General features: G+C 41.1%; 2 protein-coding genes across 2 annotated transcripts in view; one reads left to right on the top strand and one right to left on the bottom strand.

The window, feature by feature from the left end:
• Nucleotides 1-1,495: 1,495 nt before the first annotated feature.
• LOC311504739 (ras-related C3 botulinum toxin substrate 1-like) lies at nt 1,496-7,032 on the bottom strand. The gene is made up of 6 exons (XM_084567996.1): nt 6,728-7,032; nt 4,930-5,001; nt 4,717-4,834; nt 4,175-4,237; nt 3,387-3,546; nt 1,496-2,908 (listed from the first exon to the last, which is right to left on the bottom strand). The coding sequence occupies exons 1-6, from the start codon at nt 6,760-6,762 to the stop codon at nt 2,778-2,780; spliced, it is 579 nt and encodes a 192-aa protein (XP_084424122.1). The 5' UTR covers nt 6,763-7,032; the 3' UTR covers nt 1,496-2,777.
• An 11,430-nt stretch (nt 7,033-18,462) lies between these two features.
• The window catches only part of LOC311504526 (cytohesin-3), a 32,386-nt gene continuing 30,353 nt past the window's right edge, over nt 18,463-20,495 (top strand). The window contains exon 1 of the mRNA XM_084567684.1: nt 18,463-19,047. Within this exon, the coding sequence (XP_084423810.1) occupies nt 19,029-19,047 (19 nt within the window). The 5' untranslated portion in view covers nt 18,463-19,028. The remainder of the gene's footprint in view (nt 19,048-20,495) is intronic.

Raw genomic sequence — 20,495 nt, 5'->3', positions numbered from 1 at the left:
TCCATGATGCGAATCTCCCGTTCCACCACATCCCAAAGGTGCTCTATTGGATTGAGATCTGGTGACTGTGGAGGCCATTTGAGTACAGTGAACTCATTGTCATGTTCAAGAGACCAGTCTGAGATGATTTGCGCTTTATGACATGGCGCGTTATCCTGCTGGAAGTAGCCATCAGAAGATGGGTACACTGTGGTCATAAAGGGATGGACATGGTCAGCAACAATACTCAGGTAGGCTGTGGCGTTGACACGATGCTCAATTGGTACTAATGGGCCCAAAGTGGGCCAAGAAAATATCCCCAACACCATTACACCACCACCACCAGCCTGAACCGTTGATACAAGGCAGGATGGATCCATGCTTTCATGTTGTTGACGCCAAATTCTGACCCTACCATCCGAATGTCGCAGCAGAAATCGAGACTCATCAGACCAGGCAACGTTTTTCCAATCTTCTATTGTCCAATTTTGGTGAGCCTGTGCGAATTGTAGCCTCAGTTTCCTGTTCTTAGCTGACAGGAGTGGCACCCGGTGTGGTCTTCTGCTGCTGTAGCCCATCCGCCTCAAGGTTCGACGTGTTGTGCGTTCAGAGATTCTCTTCTGCATACCTCGGTTGTAACGAGTGGTTATTTGAGTTACTGTTGCCTTTCTATCAGCTCGAACCAGTCTGGCCATTCTCCTCTGACCTCTGGCATCAACAAGGAATTTGCGCCCACAGAACTGCCGCTCACTGGATATTTTCTCTTTTTCGGACCATTCTCTGTAAACCCTAGAGATGGTTGTGCGTGAAAATCCCAGTAGATCAGCAGTTTCTGAAATACTCAGACCAGCCCGTCTGGCACCAACAACCATGCCATGTTCAAAGTCACTTAAATCACCTTTCTTCCCCATTCTGATGCTCGGTTTGAACTGCAGCAGATTGTCTTGACCATGTCTACATGCCTAAATGCATTGAGTTGCTGCCATGTGATTGGCTGATTAGAAATTTAAGTTAACGAGCAGTTGGACAGGTGTACCTAATAAAGTGGCCGGTGAGTGTATATATATATCATGTTAGATTTATATGTTATCATGCCACATGTCACTAATTACCACAAATCAGGGTATACTTGCGGTACAGCTTAAAACACTAAAGTATTACCATTGGATTTAGGTACCTAACTTAAAAGTACTCATTATGCAGGCTGGCCCATTTCAGACTCGTGCATTAGTGGGTTATACAGTTAATACGTTACAACTTTACCATGTTACATCATATACTGCCATATATATATATATACATCATCCTCATCTCAAAAGAATAATGAGCTTTTCCTTTTTTTTTTCAAAATTTTACATGACTTTTTGTTATTTGTACGCGCCTCATTTGTTTTAGGACATTTTTTAAGATTTTTATATACATAAGATAAACAAAGTGTTCATTACACAAGTGATTTCCACAAATGGTTATGTGATGCAAGAAGATACAAAGCACAGCAGAGTATTTTCAGTGAATTTATTTGCTTAAAAAAAAAAAGAAAAGAAATCTGCATATTACTATGTGAAAATTAAACCACATTAAGAAAGAAAATTAGTGTACGTTTCCTCTGTTCCACTACTGAAACACTGATAAAACGATGAGCTCAGATTTAGTGGTTCACCAGAGCAACCATGCTATTTGATCGCTGCTCATGTTGAAATGTACATGGAGTAGTTACCTACGAAGGTCATGTTGTACAACAAATGCATTAAAGTAAGTTCTTCAGATATTACCAGACTGGCTCATAGACTTCATAAAACATAGTAATAGATGGAGTCAAGATGGAAGTTAACTTCATTAGCTCTATCATCTTGTTCAGTGTGCGATGAGCATTGCACACTGAACAAAACGTCCAAAAACCTTCTGAGCGAGAATTTAGTGAACAACTGAAATGATGGGTAAACTTCATAGATAAAGAAAGAATGAACAACAATGGCTGCACAGCTCCTTCACACGTCCAGCAGTCAGTTATAAAATACTTGGTTCACTAAACACATAGTGAGAAAAGATCAATCGATACATTAAAAAAAAAAAAAATCTAGTAGAGGCTCTTTGAAATGCTCATTCAATTCACTTCAGTAATTACTACGCCTCAGCAGCTCCTACACTTGTTATATTTAAGGGTTAAAGTGTTTACTCATGACTGCAGTATGATATCTCGTACAAGTTAAAACAAAATTAAAAAGAAAAAACATTTTCATACTACGAAGTGAAGACCGTTGGCTGAGTTTTGGCAGCACCTCAGTCTGATGTAAACAAAACGGTCTGACAATAAAAGAAAAAAAAAATGTTTTTTCCAAAGTAAAATTTCATCAAGGCAGCAGGAATCTCTTAGTGTGTAGTGCAGGATCATCTTCTTTTATAGAGTTAAATCTATGGTTGTTTTATGACAAATTCAAGTAGTGTTTCTTCACAAGACCAGAGAAAAATGACATGTATGTTGTTTCATAAAATCCTCCCTAATGAACCCCTGATCCCACATCAAAGCCCCCCACCCTCACATTCCCCAAGGCCTTAACAAAATCACTTCATTCCTGTCGATCTGAAAGGACTGAACAGATGTAGGCAGCTACCAGAAACACCTCCACGCTGCTTAAATCTGAGGCGTCTTTCAGATGGACGTCTGAACTACCGAAGCTTCTATGCAAGCAAGGACACGGGGTGAACAGGTATTTGGGGGAACCTGGCTATCATCTCATTCCCTCCAAGTAGGCGTGTTCAGTCACCAACCGTTTCTTTCTGCTTCCCGTGGTTCTCCTTTACAATATTCTGCACTTCCTCCTCCTCCTCTTGACGGGTGGGGGGCACAGGACCGCCCTGATGGCTTCGTCAAAGACTGTCTTAAGGCCACGCTGCGTCAGAGCTGAGCACTCCAGATATTTCACTGCACCTGTCGCCAGAGGAGAGAAACCAAGTTAGGGAACATCTTATTTTTGATTGTGTGATGATCACACAATCAAAAACATTTTAAATCTCTCCACGCTTTAGACTACATGGGGTGCCGAAGGTTTCAAAACAAATGTGTTTGCATAACCTGTTACACAATACAATAATAGCAAATTAAATAGGTCATTTGTCCTGCTACTATTACACACTTAATTTGCCTTCAAAGGTACTTAAGTAAAATGAAAAGCCTCTATTAAATTCACAGTTCAACAAAATAAAGTCTACAATAATAATGACTGTAACCTAATTAGGCCTCTTATTGCTATATTTATCTTGGAATATAAGTGGACCCAACTGGATTTGTTCCAAAAATATGACCTCTGTTATAGTTAAGTACAACGCCCTCATAAAATAATAGACAAGACATTTTAATTTAGATATATAAATAAATGATATAGTGCATGTGCTGAGCTACAACTGACTTATTTCTTTAGCCATGGCCAAGCCCTGCGGGTAGATGATGGGAGAGAGTTTCTTCTCCTTGAGCTTTTCGGTAGTGTCCTTGTCGTCTCTCAGGTCCAGCTTGGTGCCCACCAGGATTATAGGTGTGTTGGGGCAGTGGTGTCTCACCTCGGGGTACCACTGCAGGAGGCGGAGGACAGGGGTTACGAGATGGAATCCGGACAACATACAATGCAGTGCTGAATATGAGCGAGTCACTTAAAGGATAGATTACTTTCACTGTTTCCTGGTTCTTATCCCAATTCCGCATAATGTGACCTATGAGGAATTAAGGAACTAAAACAAAGCAGTACCATATTGCTCCGGCTATTGGACTAATCAGAGCTTTAGGTGTTTAGTTGTCTGGTATCTGTGTATGTTTGGCAAACACAGGGTAGGTATCAGGTGACCTGACAAGTTTCTGGGAGGGACAGAAAGATGGTGGTTGGTCAAGGAAGTTTATGTACAAGTCGATGTGGGTAGGGCCAATGAAAATGTGAGTCAATGATTCAGAGGGCAGAATCACACCGCACATTTAAGAAAATACTCTGACGATTTGGGGCACATAGACACATATGTTATCGGATGATTTTTTGATGTCCATGTAAATAGTTGGAATTTTCCATCAGAGTTATTTTTAGATTTAAGAAATATTTCCCACTTAAACACTATTAAACATAGCCGCTGCTAAAAATAAATTTTCCATGCAAGTTGATGTGAACGTAATTTAATGGAAAACATTTAACTTGAGGGAGCACACTGTTCTCACCTTGGCACGGACGTTTTCAAAGGAAGCCGGGCTGACGAGTGAAAAGCAAATCAGGAACACATCCTGAGGAGGGAAAAGGACAAACATCAGTAAGCGATAAAAAACGTAATCAGCACTGTGGAGGAAAAGAATTACTATAACTCAGCACTATAGTGCTGGAGATAACCACAAAGACTACAGTATTCATTAACAGTCTCCAAATGTGAAGACATTTAAATCTGGACTGATCCTGCTGGTTTCACACAAAGTGACTCTCACTACCAGCTCTTTGTGAGTCTTTGCCACAGAGGCCAGCTTATTGTCAAGACAAAGAGGTCAAACAAGAGCTGTTTGTCATTTCCTCCAGCCGCCCTCCAGACAGTGTATAGGTACTGTGGATACAAGGCTCTACTTTGTTGAGGGCACAGACTCCTTCTTAAGCATTAGAGACCAGTGAATAACTCCAAATCAATGCTGGGTATGTGACAACAGTGTTCATGCTAATTCAGTCAAGTTGACACTCATCTGGACAGGACACAGGACAGAGTTGTACATATACATACCGTCTGTGGGTAGGACAGTGGCCTGAGCCTGTCGTAGTCCTCCTGTCCGGCTGTATCCCACAGACCCAGGTTCACTGGTTTCCCATCCACCATCACGTTGGCAGAGTAGTTGTCGAAGCTGTACAGAGGAAGGTTGATATTAGCTTCAAAATTAAACAAATATCTTTCATTTCGCTGACCATACTCTACAGCTTGTTGTAAAGTGTAACTTACACTGTGGGGATGTACTCTCCGGGGAAGGCATTGGTAGTGTAGCTGATGAGCAGGCATGTTTTACCAACAGCCCTGTGAGGAGGAAACAGGAAATGATGAGAAATGAAGACCATTGTTCGCTTTTCTTCTTACAGCCTTTAACAGTTACAGTGTATTCGTCAGCAGTGACACAAAAGGAACGTGTTGATTATTAGTTAATATGGTAATTTCCACTGTATTTACAGGAAACCAATGCAGTCCGACAGTCTAACACGTCAAGTCAGACAAAAACAAGCTGAACTCTTGATTGTTGAGCCGTGAAGGGCTATATTTCAACTATAACTTGGCAACTGCAAATCAACGCTGCTTTAAATGTACCCAGTGTTGACACAGCTTTTTCTCTAGACTAGCAGGGGAATAACAAATACTTTAAATTATACACTGAAAGACTTACAGTAATTGGGAACAATATTTATTTGGCTATACAATCACTTCCCAGTTCATTAGGTACACTTGTGAAAACCAATCCATTCTACTATAACCATCCTGCGATAAATCTGAGCTTCATGAAGGTTATGGCATTCAGCATTTGTTTCAAATAACAGAGAGAGCAACTGATACGACCGTGTTTTCATTTTTTGCATGGTGTTGTACCGACACATGTTTCTATTAATTTGAAGACCATTTTAGTCAGGGGGCTAGGCTAGGTAACAGAAACATGTTTTATTCAATCCAGTTTAACACCATCACAAACTACATCCTCCAACCTGATAATCCAGTTGAACGACCACCTTTTCTACTGAACATTATCACAGCCATAAAGGAGGATTTAGGGGAGGACTGTTATGCTGAGAACGCATTTGTTTTCACTAGGGTACCTAACGAAGCAAGTTCATATACATGATTAAATGTTTAACATTAAGGGGTCAGGGCTAACACCTGAAAATGCTCAAATAATTGCCTTTCAGCAATATATACTCATTTTTGACTGATTTTTATATTCAAGTTTGTGGTCAGGTTTTAATTCGTCACAGACATATTAACAAAACAGCATTTACCCATTTGTATTTTTTAGAATAATTATTTTGTTCATAGTTGTACTGATATCTGTACTGATTTTGAAATAAAACCATCCTTATATTTCTGGAATTCCAATACGTAAATTTTGTACTAAAACTTTTAAACTATTCTACAATAACAATGGTAAAAGAAAAATTCGAAACCAGTTGTTTTGCACAATTCAAAGAGGACTGAGGCATTTAAACATGGAGTGCTATTTGTTCATTTACTTAGCTGCAATTTTTCTTAATATTTAGATGACTATAAATGGGCTGGGGTTTTCCCTTATTTTATTGACTTCAGTTGAGTTTTGATTTAGTTTGCTGTAGTTGTGAGTCCTCAGCCAGAATGAGATTAAATTAGTAAATTGCCCCAATCCTTAAAGTGGTTGTGAGGTTCATGACAAAGCAAACCAAATTGAAGAGTGACCAACACTAAAGCTTCACACAGAAGGAGATATTACATTTAAACTTACAGACAAGACAGCCTGCCTAATGTCTAAGGAATGAAAGACAGTGACCCGTCCAGTCACACCTAACCGGAGCATGTAGATAAATCTGTCTGACCCAGCTGGACTGCAGAGAGGGCACAACAACAGCTGTCGCTCATGTTGGCATGTTATCTGAGGCTAGTTAGCCGCTAGCCAACTGTTGCTAACTGGGTCAGCCAAGAAAACTATGTTAGCTTTTTATTTTTAAAATGCGGGGCAAGTGTGAACCAACAGAGGTCGAAGTGAGAATAAAAACACGGTTTAACTTACCCGTCACCCACTACCACACACTTTATGGCCTGCATCTGACGACTCTCTGGCTAGCGGTCCAGCAGACGGTACAGCAGAAGCAGCTCGGTTTCTGTTAGGTTAGCTTAGCTAGCGGCTAAAATGAACCAGTTACGTGTTGCCTGAAAAGTAAACCTTGAATAAAGTGAACGAGCCCTGACTGCGGTATAAAGAGAGTTTAATGTTGCAACTTGCAACAGAAACGATCTCAGTTGTTCTCGGCAACACCCCGGTGAAACTCCAAAGTTGTAAAGCAATCAGGCAACACCCAGAAAAAAAAAACTCTGGAGTCAAGATTGAAGGGAAAAAAACGCCCACAGTTTGGAAGCTGCGGCTAAGAGGTCCCTGCAAGTCACTTCCGGTCCGACCAGGACGGTCAAAAGCTGCCACCTGCTGGTCACGATTATAATACAGTTTCAATCACAGGTGTGAACTCAGATAAAGCTCTTCAATGACCAAAATACATAGTAATTCTCTTAGACGTGCATATAATAAACATATATATTACATTTTCATATATCATATATATATATATATATACGTATATATGATAGTTATATGATGTAATGTATGTAAAGTATATATAAAACCAAAATATATATAAAAATATAAAAGTATATATTAAATATAAAAGATATAAAATATGCTAGAATGTATACGTATATAACACAATTAATATGATATGAAGGTATGTGATTATATAGAGGGTATAAATATTGTGTACAATAAATCTGTACAATAAGACAGTATATGAGTATAAGTATGAACTATACAAAATCTATAAGTACTGTATTAAATATCTGAGATGTTTAGGATATGTAATTTGTAACATATATAAGTTATTAAACATCATACTGTATAAGAATATATAACCAAAGACCAGCTGTGTCCTAACGGGGAGGCATTGTAAAGACAGGGAATATTGTATAACATTACCTTGGAAAACATTATGCATTTATTTAAATCAAACAACCAAACAATACATCAGCTACTTTCACATCCATCATTTACATCATTTAAGGTGATCTGGACTATTATAACAATAGTTTTTACAAAATCCAGAGTTTTCTTACTTTTAACATGCGTTTAGCTTTTATTTTACATTTCTAGACTTTTTGCAGGACTTTTGGTTTGGGTTCCTTTACTGAAGTAAATGATCTGAACACTTCTGTTATTACTGGTAAATACTTGTAGCTCACCTCTGTACTACTGTAACACAGGCTGCAGTTTAGCACGTGAACACTAGAGTGCAGTATTGTACACTATTGCACATTTTTACGGTTCAGTGAAAGATTAGTCAGTAATTCTGAATTTTTACTACCAATATGAGGGGAATGAGGAAATAATAAACTCTCTCGCTCTCTCTCCTTTCACCTCCCCCTCTCCCCCTTTCAAAGTCTCATACCATCATATTTTCCATCATATTTTCTCATCTGGTTTTACTTCTCCATCAATTAATCACTGGCTCCATGGCAACCATGCCTCTGCCCACACTCAGTTGAGAGACATGAACACACATTAGTAACCCTCATTCTGGATTATGCTTTTTTTATTATAGCCAGCAAACGACACATTAATAGAATGACTGTCACCATTGAGTCGGGGGAGACAGCTCAATGAAGGATGAGCAGACCTGTCGCCTGCACAACGGGGAGGCTGTAAAACACAGCAGAGGGAGTCACACTGCAGGATATCTGCATGTCAAACTGACAAAAGACACCAAATTAAAAATCCTCCCCGAGGGGGTAAAAAAAAAAACATGAATTTTAATGTTTTAGTTTCAAATGTTTGTCAAATATGCATTCACTGTTTCAATCCAAATGAGCAGCATCTCCATCTACTGCATTTATAATATCTTACTTGGTACCGTCTCATTTTGACTGGTGCACCAAGGCTGTGTTCGTCCTTCTTATTTTCCAGACTATCAACTGACATTACACAGTGCACATGACAGCAGTTTGGCTGCAGCTGACCTGGCCTCTCTGGACCTCTGTTAGAACAATTAAACTGTTATTTTTGTTCATATATCAGCGTGCCAGACTCACCTTCACCAACTTTCCAGTCTTATTGCCAAGCAAGTCAACTCCCGCTGGTTTGTAGCTTCTTACTGAACACACAAACACGAGAAGGAGTATTGATTTTCTCATTTGGCTCTTGGCAAGAACGTGAATAAGTGTGTAGTACCAAAATCAAACTGTTGTGTTTTCATGCATACATTAGTCTCTTTCCATCTCATGCAGCTTATCTGGTTATGCTCTGAAAAAAAATCAATATGTTAGAGGCTGATCACATAAAATGTGTTAGTTAAGACTCAGTGGACTGCAGCGGAGCCAGCGATGGCAGCAGGGATACGTCAGGGATGGAGATAATCTTTTGATTAAATCATAGAGCGCAGTTCTGGTTTTCTTCATGGTCATGCTGGTGTTACCTTTTTATACCTGCAACGTCTTCATTTAAGTACAGTCATGGGGTTTTGTCTTTTGATTGTTTTAAGGCTGTCTTTGGAAGGAAGGATTTGAGCAAGAGTTTGCATCAAGTGTGAGGAAATAGGTTTAACTGCTATTAAAGTGAATTTTGTTGAGCCTTGAGCAAACACACAGCTCTCCTGCCACCATCAGTCCATCGGCGCATTCCCTGAAAGTGCAGCTCAGAGACGCATTTGGTCGGATCATTATGCTCCACCGTTAGTTTACTAACAATCACCTCCATTTAATGACCCCTGTCTCTCATTTGCATCCGAGTCAGATTGACGAGCTGCAGGCAGCCATCGGTTGAACACCCGAAAAGTGCTTTGTGATGGTAGCACGAGGGGGCGTGTGGGGTGTCTGCTGTCACATAATGTGGGAAAAGGCAACATTTTTAATGGAGCGAAAGCTAAATGAGATGAGCTTTTCTCCCATAAAGCAGATGGCAGAGCCCAGCTGAGGCGCTGGCATTTCGTGCTGCTGCTATCTCTACTTCCCACATGATCAATGTAAACTGCAGCAATAGATAACCAGTTATGAATCATTCAGTCGCAATGACAAGTGACGGGTTTTCCAAGAATTTATCTGCGCAACTGAGTCTGATTAGTTCCTTGCGAAAGTGCTTTTTGATCTGATAATACAGTTTCATAGGTTTTTGCATCACAACAGCTTCAAAGAATAACACTGTGATACTTGTGAAGATCAAACCTACCCTCTCACTGTACATGTACACATAGACAAACACAAATACTCCTATTCTAAGTCCGGACAACACAATAAAATCCCCCTGAAAATGTCTCAATAGAGGAAAATTCCCTTTTTACTCTTTGAACACTGTCAACTGCCTGTAGGTGCTTCCTGAAGGCTTCTTCAAACATCTTTTTCAGCTGGATGTTGACAGAAGCATTCATGGTTTACTCCAAACTGGTTTCAGGCAGCGCCGTGCAGCTTGTTTATCAGCCAGCAGATGTGAGGCTCCCTAAAAATAACCTGCAATTTTGAATGAGCGCTCAATCTGCATGGACAGTGACATGCAGCATATGCAGAGCTTTAGCCAAGGGATCAAAGAGGACCCCTGCGTCCAGTCTCATCCTTTTTTTTTTTTTTTTTTTCTGATGACACTCTAACAATCGAGCATGAGTCATTTTGTAATCAGGTTAAATCAGATGCACTGGTGAGTCACATGTTGCTGGGGTGGAAGTGATGGGAAGTTTCCAGCCACCGGGGTCAAACAACAACAAAATGGCAGCACTTTGCTCCCAGCTGGAAAGATGTCCCACATGTTTCCTTTGTCCACCCTCTGATTCTCTGCCTGCGCTTCTCTTTTCTCCAGTTTCTCTTCCTCGCAGACAACGCCTGCTTGACTTTCTCGGCCATGTGAGGCAGGAAGTGTGTGTCACATTACTTGTGTGTTTGCGTTAGCAGGAATGTGCGGGGGACTGCTCATGATGGTTTTCACAGGATTCAGGAGTTCTTCAGAGGGCTCACACACAAATGATATACAACCTCTCCATCCCCACTTGTAGAATGTTTGTACAAGGCAAATATCTGAATTAGTTGTAGACTACGTTGCAAGAAGTGCCTTAGCCCAGGTGCTTAACATGTTAAGAAATGTGTCTTTCAGTGATTCAAAATGTCTTTATGTGCCAAACAAACACAATGAAGAGCTGAACAGACATTAAATAATAAGTATTTCAATCATACAAAGTTCTGAAGCTCTGATGCAACCTCATTATAACAGCATGGGTCATGAAGCAGGCTGCCTGCTTGCAACATTGTTGCCACATGAATGCAGCCCAGAGATGCACAGGGGTCATTTCAGTCTTCTTGAGTCCAACAAAAATTCAGGGCGTATAATTCGGCACGAGCCTGACGCCCACAATAATGAATCAGCAAGCAAGAATCTCTTGCACTGATGTTTAGATAGATAGACAGATTCACAACGATAGGATGTTTCTCACTAAATATAAAGTCTGACTCCACATATTCAGAAGCTATATGAACACATCCAGGGAAGCATACTCGGAGCAGTGGGCAGCCATGCAAGTTTTTCAGGGCAGGCTCAAGACACCTCAGCCATGGACATAGTGGAGATCAAACCAGTGACTTCACCTCACAGTCCAAATGTTGCTTTTCTAACCACCAGAAACCCTCAGCTCCCTGCCATGCACCCAAATGGTTTATGGCAGCAGCACGAACCAGTGTGTCTCATGATTTTAGGACTTCAGTGACACGACTATCGGTGTTTTCCTTTGAGGATGCGTAAACTGATGCAGGTCACACACTGTCACCGACTGATGTGACGACATGTAATGGCGGCTACTTGACTGATTGTCATGGATATTTGTGAACATTCACGTCATCCCAGGTGACAATTCATGCTGAACTTGTTCTCTGACTTTTTATAAGGCACCACCCGCAAGTCGTATCATCCAGTGAAACGTCTCAATGTATTATTTGGCCACAAATAAAATACGTATTATTATTTGTTATTATTAAATCACTGCCATTTTAGTAGGCATTAGACCTCATAATGGTTGCTGAATGGGTGGCAACTACTTGTCAGATTCCTCCCAAGACCAAATCAAAGCGTTGTAACAATAGAGCGATAGATATGATATGAGCTATTACATTGTCATTAATGAATTAATATTTATGCCAATATATATTATATGCCAGTATTTATTAATGGATACTGTATTATCCTGACATATCAGCATTATCAAAATTCAAATGTTTCTGATTCTTATATTATACACCTTCTAAAGCTTATTAAAAATAAACAGACCTATACCTAGAGGTTATGATTAGTATAATGCTACGTAATCTTTAATGGAACGATTAGTAATGAATAGTATTAGTATTGTCAGATTTTTGTAACAATTATTTTATGAAATCTAGCACAGGACTATGATAGTATGTTCTATTGCTACTTGTCTCTTGGCAAGATGGTGGTGACTTTACAGGATATCACACTAAGGCTTTGCCCCATCTCTAATGATCTCTGTCAATGGAGTCCACTTACTGAGGAGGCTATATGTTGCGTAACTGCACTGCATTTTGGTCTATTGCTAGCAACAAAACTAGAAAGCCATCACTGTGGCATGGCGTTGTTTACACTTGCAAGGGGCCAGTAATCCTAGACACCAATTTTCACGCTGTTTTGTTAAAAAGGCATCGTAACCCTAGGCATCTTTCTAGAGTCTTGCTGTCCAGTTGGCTGAGTAAAATCCCTTCTATCCCTGATTATCCATTTCATTTTTTCTTAACAAAGGGACATACTGTATGAGCAAAGCGACACATCAGCCCACAGAATGTATATGTGCTCTTTAGAGGCCAGCTGTAATCAGACTATAACAAATGGGCCACTCAGCAAGGCTCGGGCACAGTTCTCGTTTTAATGCAGCTGACGTAAGCTTCCAGTGAAATATGGAGCTCATTCAAGTTTTTTTTTTTTTTTTTTCCTGCTGGCTTGTAAATGAACAAAAATATATACAGGCACATTTTAGTGAGGTCAAGTATGATGACTGACAGAGGCCAAGTTTGGGGGTCATAACAAATCATAAGTGGGCCAAGCCAAGCTTTATGTTTGTTGTTTCTGTTTTAAATTAACTTAAACTTTATGATGAGATATATTCAGTTCGGCCCTGCGATAGACTGGCGACCTGTCCAGGGTGTACCCCGCCTCTCACCCGATGACAGCTGAGATAAGCTCCAGCCCCCTCGCGACCTTTCACAGGACAAGCGGTTACAGAAGATGAATGAATATGAATATATTCAGCTTGACTAACAAGATCTTTTCTGGTATGTCTTGCTTCATTTAGAAGACAAGTTCTACATTTCAAAGCATGATGAGAATTCTAACTGGGAATAATGATAAATGCTGTGCACATCGTGAACAGCACATGAATGACGTCTAGTCATGCATTTGGCGGAACTGCATGATGAAAAGTGCCCTTGCTGGACTCCACCCTTTTGTCCTACTGAAAGCTGGAAATGGAGCCTCTTCCTGCTCCGCTCCGGACATCTGCATTCAACACAGGATGACTCCTAAAACTCACAGCCTTCACTTCCCCCGGCACAAAATCCTCCTTTTTCGGTCTATGTCAAGGCAGAGTAGCCAGAAATGCTGCTGAATGAGAGGAGTGATAATAAAGCTGTCACGTGTCCAATTAACTTCTTTTCTACGTCCGTTAAGATCCATAGGAAACCAACTGTGGTGTCTGGCTGAATGCTGGACTCTGAGTGGGTGTGAGGAGGAATTTATGGGAACATGCTGCAAATTAACTGTAACTACCAACGCTGAGGAGTCAGTATTTGTTTATGCCTGGAGCTTTTGAGGGGAAAAACAAGTGGGACCATTTATTTTCTATTTTGGGAAAGAGCGGATATTTTGTTTGGCATCATGTGCTGTCATTGAGTTGGAATAAAACATTTAAATGAGCAAACGCAGTGAGGCTTGTTCTGAGACCCTTCTTGTCCTGAAATATGCATGAAGTCATTTGTCCTATTTGCATGAAATAGAGGACTCCTATACTTACAGTATATGGATTTGTAGGACTGTTATTATGTGTGATTGTTTGTGCTTTGCCCTCTCCAGTAACAATGAGGTCATTCTGTTGTACGAAACAATAGCTTCATCAGTTATGTCAGTCTGACTGCAGTGCCAGCATGTGGACTTCCAAAGCAGCAGAAACGTATTCTGATTACACAACAGAAGGGAAACTAAGGAAGGGAGCAGTGCGCAATTTCCCAAACCGGTTGTATAACAGTTTAAGCTCAGCATGAACAAAATGCTACACATTTAAACCCTCACCGTTTCTCACTTCACAAACAAAGACCAGTTGATGCAAGGAAGCTGATTGGTAGGCAGGACCAGAGGGGAATTGATGGAGAGATGAGAGGGATCGAGGGGATGGATGAAAGGGAGGAGAGTGGTTAAATGAGGAGTAGCCCAGGGAGTGAGACTTGAGGATGGGGGCACATTTCTGGCATCTTTGGCTCCTTGTCCCTCTGGATCCTCTAATGGACAAGACGGAAGATGGAAGAGGAAGAGAAGAGAGGGAAGAGGAGGGTGGGGGTTGAGATGAACAAAGAGAGAGGGGTCACCTTTTCGGTAAGAGTGGAAATAGAACATCATGAGGCGCGGTCTTGTTCCTGAACTTAAGTTTTGATAACTTCAATGATCAGACTCGTTGTAGAGTTAAAGTATATCATAAAATACGTCATTTCTAAAACACGTCTTAGAAATGACAGTAGGAAAAAGTGGCCTCAAACCATTACATATGCTCTATATAAAATAGAGCTGAATTCATTTATTGACTCGCTGTGACTGTAAAAGTCACAATAAATAACCTTATATTAGCGCAACACAGAAACAGTGAAACGTTGCATTGCTCCCTGCTCTTACAGCTGGGATGATCGATGTTCACACTGGGTAGCAACAAACAAACGGGAAATTGATACATTTCAAGTCCAACTCCCCAGAGCAGCCTTCAGAGCAGCGGTCCAATTCGGGACAACACGTCACCTTAAATATATGCTCTGTGCCTGTGATTATAGTTTAGGTGTTCGAAGGAAACCGAAGACTTCAACTGAAAATGACACTGTGATAAAGAAACCACTGAGATTCCAGGCAAGGTGAGCAACGGCAACCTCAACAACAAAACCGGGAAAGTACAGTGTCAGCAACCAGCTTCTTTTATTTTAGATTATACTGAGCCACCATGATGTGTATTAATTAAAAGTGTGTGATCTTTAGTTTAGTGGAGCGTAGAGCGTATAGGGGATTCATTCCTAAATAAGCACATTCTTGGATGTTGATTCAGAGATATTCGTATAAGGGAGTTTCTGACTAGTGACACAGGTCAGATTTCAAAATAAAGTGAGGGTGGAGGAGGACAGGCCCATCACATCACTTCCTGTTCTCCAACTTTCTTCCATTGTGTCCCTGCAGCGGTGCACAATGCGTCCCCAGCACGACTCCCTTCCTGAACCCCTGACCGTAATCCTTTGAATTCCTCCCGGCAGCAGGTCTGCCGGCGTGGTTGGGATTTTTGTGGAAAGGCCTTAGTGCACCATGAGCTCACATGGGCAGGGACAGAGAGGAAGCGTCCGAGCTGGATTCCTTTGGCTGTGAATGAAAGGTGTCGTCACGCCGGCATCACCAATAACGAGGCAGATATATGAAGATATATGGAGTAAAAAAAACTCTGACACAGATGCTCTGTAATTACCCCACATATTAGCCATTAACATCAGGAAGGATCTTTGGCGCGCCACAAGTGCGGTCGTAAACGAATAAAACCTGAACAACTTTTGGGAAAATCAATAGCGTTAAACAAAGTGCTATGATATAAAATGACTTGTAAACAAATGAAGTGTGTTAACTGAGCAGCTTTAAGAGATAAAATGACGAAATCATGTCTGTAATAAAATACAAAGGGCACCTCTGACATGTCTCTTATCAGGTTACCTTCACATTATTGATGAGGGGTATCACCCCTGACTGAACTTAATTAGCTTGTCCTTAAAGATTAACAGAGTGCAGACAGAAGAAGTCTATAAAAAGCTTATGGAGCTAATTCTTTGCTTAGATTTCTTGGTGCACTGGGCGCTGAGTAAATCAAACAGCAGCTTATGGTCAGAAACAGTCTGTTTACCCATGGCCACATATAAGTCAGGTGCGGTATCATGGCTTGTTTGGTCTATTCATTTAACGTCTTAAAATATATGGCTGCTACTTTTATGGTTGGAGCTGCCGTAGCGGGGGGGTCGTAAATTCAGGTAAATATATAAAATCAACAGCAAGATTGTAAGAAGTATTCAGAGTGGTCCATACAAAAGCTGTCAACACAGCTTCACCATGAGGTCTGTTTGAAACTCTTCTGGAGGTCACTGAATTGCAGAAGTTCAAATTTAATTTATGTGTAAAGAATAGCTTTCCTTTGTGGTTCTTCTTGTATTTTGATAACCCATTGAAAACACCATTTTCCTCAGATCTGGAGGCGTTACGTCAACAGTGTTAGTCTAAGTCACATGAGGGCGCAGACAAGCTGCAAGCCATGGCAGCTGACCTTCCACACAAATCAGGAGTTTCAACCAATTACCTCTATCTAACTGGAAATAAAGGTGAACAAATGCTAAATCTACCCGTACATGACCTTCACAGAGAGTAATGATTAACGTTCAGTTGTATTTTTAACTTCCAAAATAAGTTGTTTAGTTAATATCGAAAATCCTTGGATTTATTTATGATCAGTGTTATCATCTGAGAGCGTCTCGCGACCCTCATTCACATGTAACTATCGGCTCATAAATCAGCAATTTAGACTATCGGTGAAAAAACAACAACTATGGATTGAGAGCCGCAGCTTTTTAGTTTATTTTACGATGCCTGAGTAGCAAAAGTCGTGGAGTGCTGCTAAACATTTTTTCACCGAGATGATTTCCCTTGAGCCTTTTTGTGGTCCTCTATAAAGTAACAAGTAAATAAATTAAGATTTATTATTATTTCTATTAACTCTTCTGATTAATATGCCAAACATATCAGAAATGTGATGTGTTGATGCTTTTTCTTTTATTAATATGGATTTATTGTCAATACCTGAGGTTTGGACTGTTAAAACAATCAGTCATTCAATATATCAACAGACCAATCAAGGCAAGATAAGATGTATCTTTATTCAACATCATACAGGAAAGAGAGAATCAGTCAGGAATATATGTATATAGGTCAGAGAGTAGAATATTTGTTTATACATACAGCCACATATACACAGATCAGCCACAGCATTGAAACCACAGATTTGTGAAGTGAATATTGATGATATCAGTTCAGTGTAATGTTGTTCTGGGAAAGCTGCTCCCTGAGTATTGTTGCAGACCAACAACACTGCTGCAAGTGTTCTGTGCATCCTGATGCACATGCACTTGGCGTAAAGAAAACATGATGCACCAGATGAGGAGACATTTTAAGCACCTAGGCAGTGGACAAGAGTCAGTACGGGCCAACTAACTGGTCTGAAGCTATGCAGTCACATACAAAACAAACTGTGAAGCGTTGTGTGTTCTGGCACTTTCCTATCACACCCAGCATTAACTATCAGAACCAGCTCCAATGAGCCTTGGCAGGCAGTGAATCTGTCACCCATACATCACTTTTCTTTCCTTGGCACACTTTTGATTGTGCTGACCACTGCAGACTGGGAACACCCCACAGTAGCTGCAGTTTTAGAGATGACCCAGTCATCTAGACACAAACGTTTGTTCCTTGTCCATGTCGCTCAGATCCTTCCACTAGCCCATGTTTCCTGCAACAGCTCAACTTTTGCGGTAAAAAAAAAATGTTCACTTGTTGTCCAATATGCCCAACCCTCTGGGCCTGTTCAGACCTTGCATTAAGATCTGATAACAAGTGACCAGCTTTAGGTAGTGTGTTCAGACCTGGTGTTAACATGCGTCTCCAGGTCAGATCTCGGTTTTGCGCTCTGTATGCAAATAAAACCCCGACATCATCTGAAGCGCAGTAGAATATTGAAACAGCTGCAGTCTCTAATGGATCACTACCACTGTTTTGTGTGTGCGTTATGACTTGGGCACACCCGAATCAATAATTAACCACATGCTGATATGTTATTTAATGACAGAATCCCATTAGAGTACTCATATTCAGTACTTTCATTTGTAAATTCTTGATTAGATTTATTTATTATTTAGTAATTTAACAGCTACAGGGACATCATATTGTAAGGTTGTTGGGTGCTTTTTCCTTTATCATTTATAATAGTGGTGTGGTTTTATCTGACTAATTGAGGCAAAACTCCACTGACGCAGAATCACCCCTGTTGAGTGCAGGCAGTCTTCAGTGTGACTCAGGACGCGTTGCGGTCACTCTACCAAAGGAATGCAGACCATCTCCAAATGTGGCCAGAGATCGGATCTCTCAAGTGCGATCTCAATGCGTCCTGGGGGTGTTCCCAACTGTCTTTTTAAGCTTGCCACTTGCGATCCGATTGCCCAGATCGGATCTTAATGCAAGGTCTGAACATCCCATCTGACAGGTGCCACAATAACAAGATAGTCAGAGTTATTTTCTTCTCCTGCCAGTGTTAATAATGTTGTCTTTAAATCTCCCATAGAGGTAATATAAAGTGCACCGCCACAGCCCCTAAAAGCCCCAGCTGGGGGTCACAAGAGGCTCCATGAGTTTTCTTTTCATGTGTGAGTGTGATACAGAGTTCAGATAAGCGATATAACATATGACATGTTTAAATTACATGTTGATCACGAGTGTGCCCCATAACGGAAGGGGGGATTTCTTTGTCTGGGCCCTCAAGAGTCTATGTCTAGGATCGCCACTGACAGGACACTGTTTTCGTGTGTGTGTGTGTGTGTGTGTGTGTGTGTGCAGTACGTGTGGGGGTGTTGTGATCAGGGGCGAGGCCTGATGACGTCGCCCCGGTTGCAGCGTAGCTAATGTGAATGCAGACGGAGGGAGCAGATGAGGATGGAGCAGCAGAGGGACAGAGAAGCCGCTGTCTCACATCTCACCTCTGAAATATCGCCTCTGCATTTAAGGACTTCCCTTTGATTTACGCTCAGACCTTCTCTTTTTCTCTTCATCCATTCATTCCCCCGCTGACATCTGCGCACCGGTGTCTCCTTCCCGTCCGCCTGTCAGCACCGGCTTCGCCAGTGTGTGAGGCAGCGAAGAGAAATAAAATCCCGTTAAAAAACACTCTGAGCATTTCATTTTTGCCGCGACGTTTCACACCCTTCCGTCGGAGCCGGACTGCCAGGTCGCCGTTTCTGTCGCTATGGATGAAGACAATCATGGTAAGGCTGTTTTTCTTTCCCCACACTGGCTTCCTCCCTCGCAGCAGCCCGTGCGCTGGGATGGAGGCACGGTTGGATGGATGTGAGTCAGCGCACACGGATGCGCGAAGACATGAGGTAGTCATGTGGTTTTTTTTGCACAGGGAAAAAAACAAACACACTCGGTTGACATTAAACCTGCTTTAATACATCAATAAAGAATAATTTCTCCGAGACAGTTGCTGGTTTGCATGCTCTCGTCCTCTCGGGTGAGATGCTGCTCCTCTCCAGACACGTTTAGAAACCCCTAACTGCACAAAACAGGGTTTTTTTGTTCATGCATGCACCTTTTCCATCTGTTTGATGTCTTGCTGTGAGACTTTGAAGTGTCTGTCACTATCTGGCAGCGCCGTGTGAAGCCTGTAAACTGGTGGAAATTGATAAGATATCTGACTGGCAGGCTTCCATATGGAGGCTAGACCCAGCGGGCTCTACATCCTCTGGCACAAATATAGAAATAAAAATAGAATAAAATCAAGTCACCCAAATTAATGATTAGGGTCTCTATGAACTTAGTACAACTATGCAAATCACATTTAACACTCTAATAGTAATAAAAAACGTAAGAATTGAGACATTTAGATACACTAAGGGTTATTTATTTAAATGATCAGTTTATTTGCAGATTATTAAAAAAGGGCTTGGTGCATTCCCCCAGAGTGCATCTGTTAATCACATGACAGAGTAGTAGGAATATTTATTAGAGAAAATGCCAGGGGAAAAGTGCAAAAAGGTCTCGACTTGCTAGTTTTGTGAAAGCGGATGCATTCTCTTAGATTCATGACTGCTGTAATGTTCAGTTTCTGTTGAATCAGCATCAGAAAGGTGGTCACTTGAGCTGTATGACCGTTGTGGAGGAGTGGTGCTGTTGAACTGCAACACGTTCCTGTCATTTAACCCACTGACTGAAGTTTGGTTGTAAAACGTGTGTCGGTGCAACACAATACAGTTCAGTAGTACTACAAACCACAGCCTCAAAAGTGAAAACACAGTTGAATCACGCTGAATACCATAACCTCCCTGAAGATAAAATTCACTGCCGGACTGTTATATTAGAATCCATTAGCTTTCACCAGTGTACCTAATGAACTGTCAACATTTAAATGCTCTAGATGGATGTTAAGTATGGTAAGGTCGCTGTACATACTGAATGTTAACCATTTTCTAGGACTTATTTAGTAATACAGTCCCGATTCGTGCTAAAGATGAATGAATTCAGTGTCGTGCAGCTGCCTGTAGCGTGGCCCAGATCATTGCTCACGCGGTGGCTGCATCTCTGAGTCAGTTATTACACGATAGTGTCAAAGTCCACGCATGCAGGATGCTTCTGAGCAGATAATCCAAACTGTCTTGCGAGCTGAAGGCCTTGCAGGCAGTGTAGTGTAAATAAATGGCTATAGTCTGATAAC

Source organism: Chelon labrosus, assembly GCF_963514085.1.
Source record: "Chelon labrosus genome assembly, chromosome: 19".
NCBI lineage: Eukaryota > Metazoa > Chordata > Actinopteri > Mugiliformes > Mugilidae > Chelon > Chelon labrosus.
Note: the sequence above shows the minus strand (reverse complement) of the source record. Positions and strands in the feature narration are given on the sequence as shown.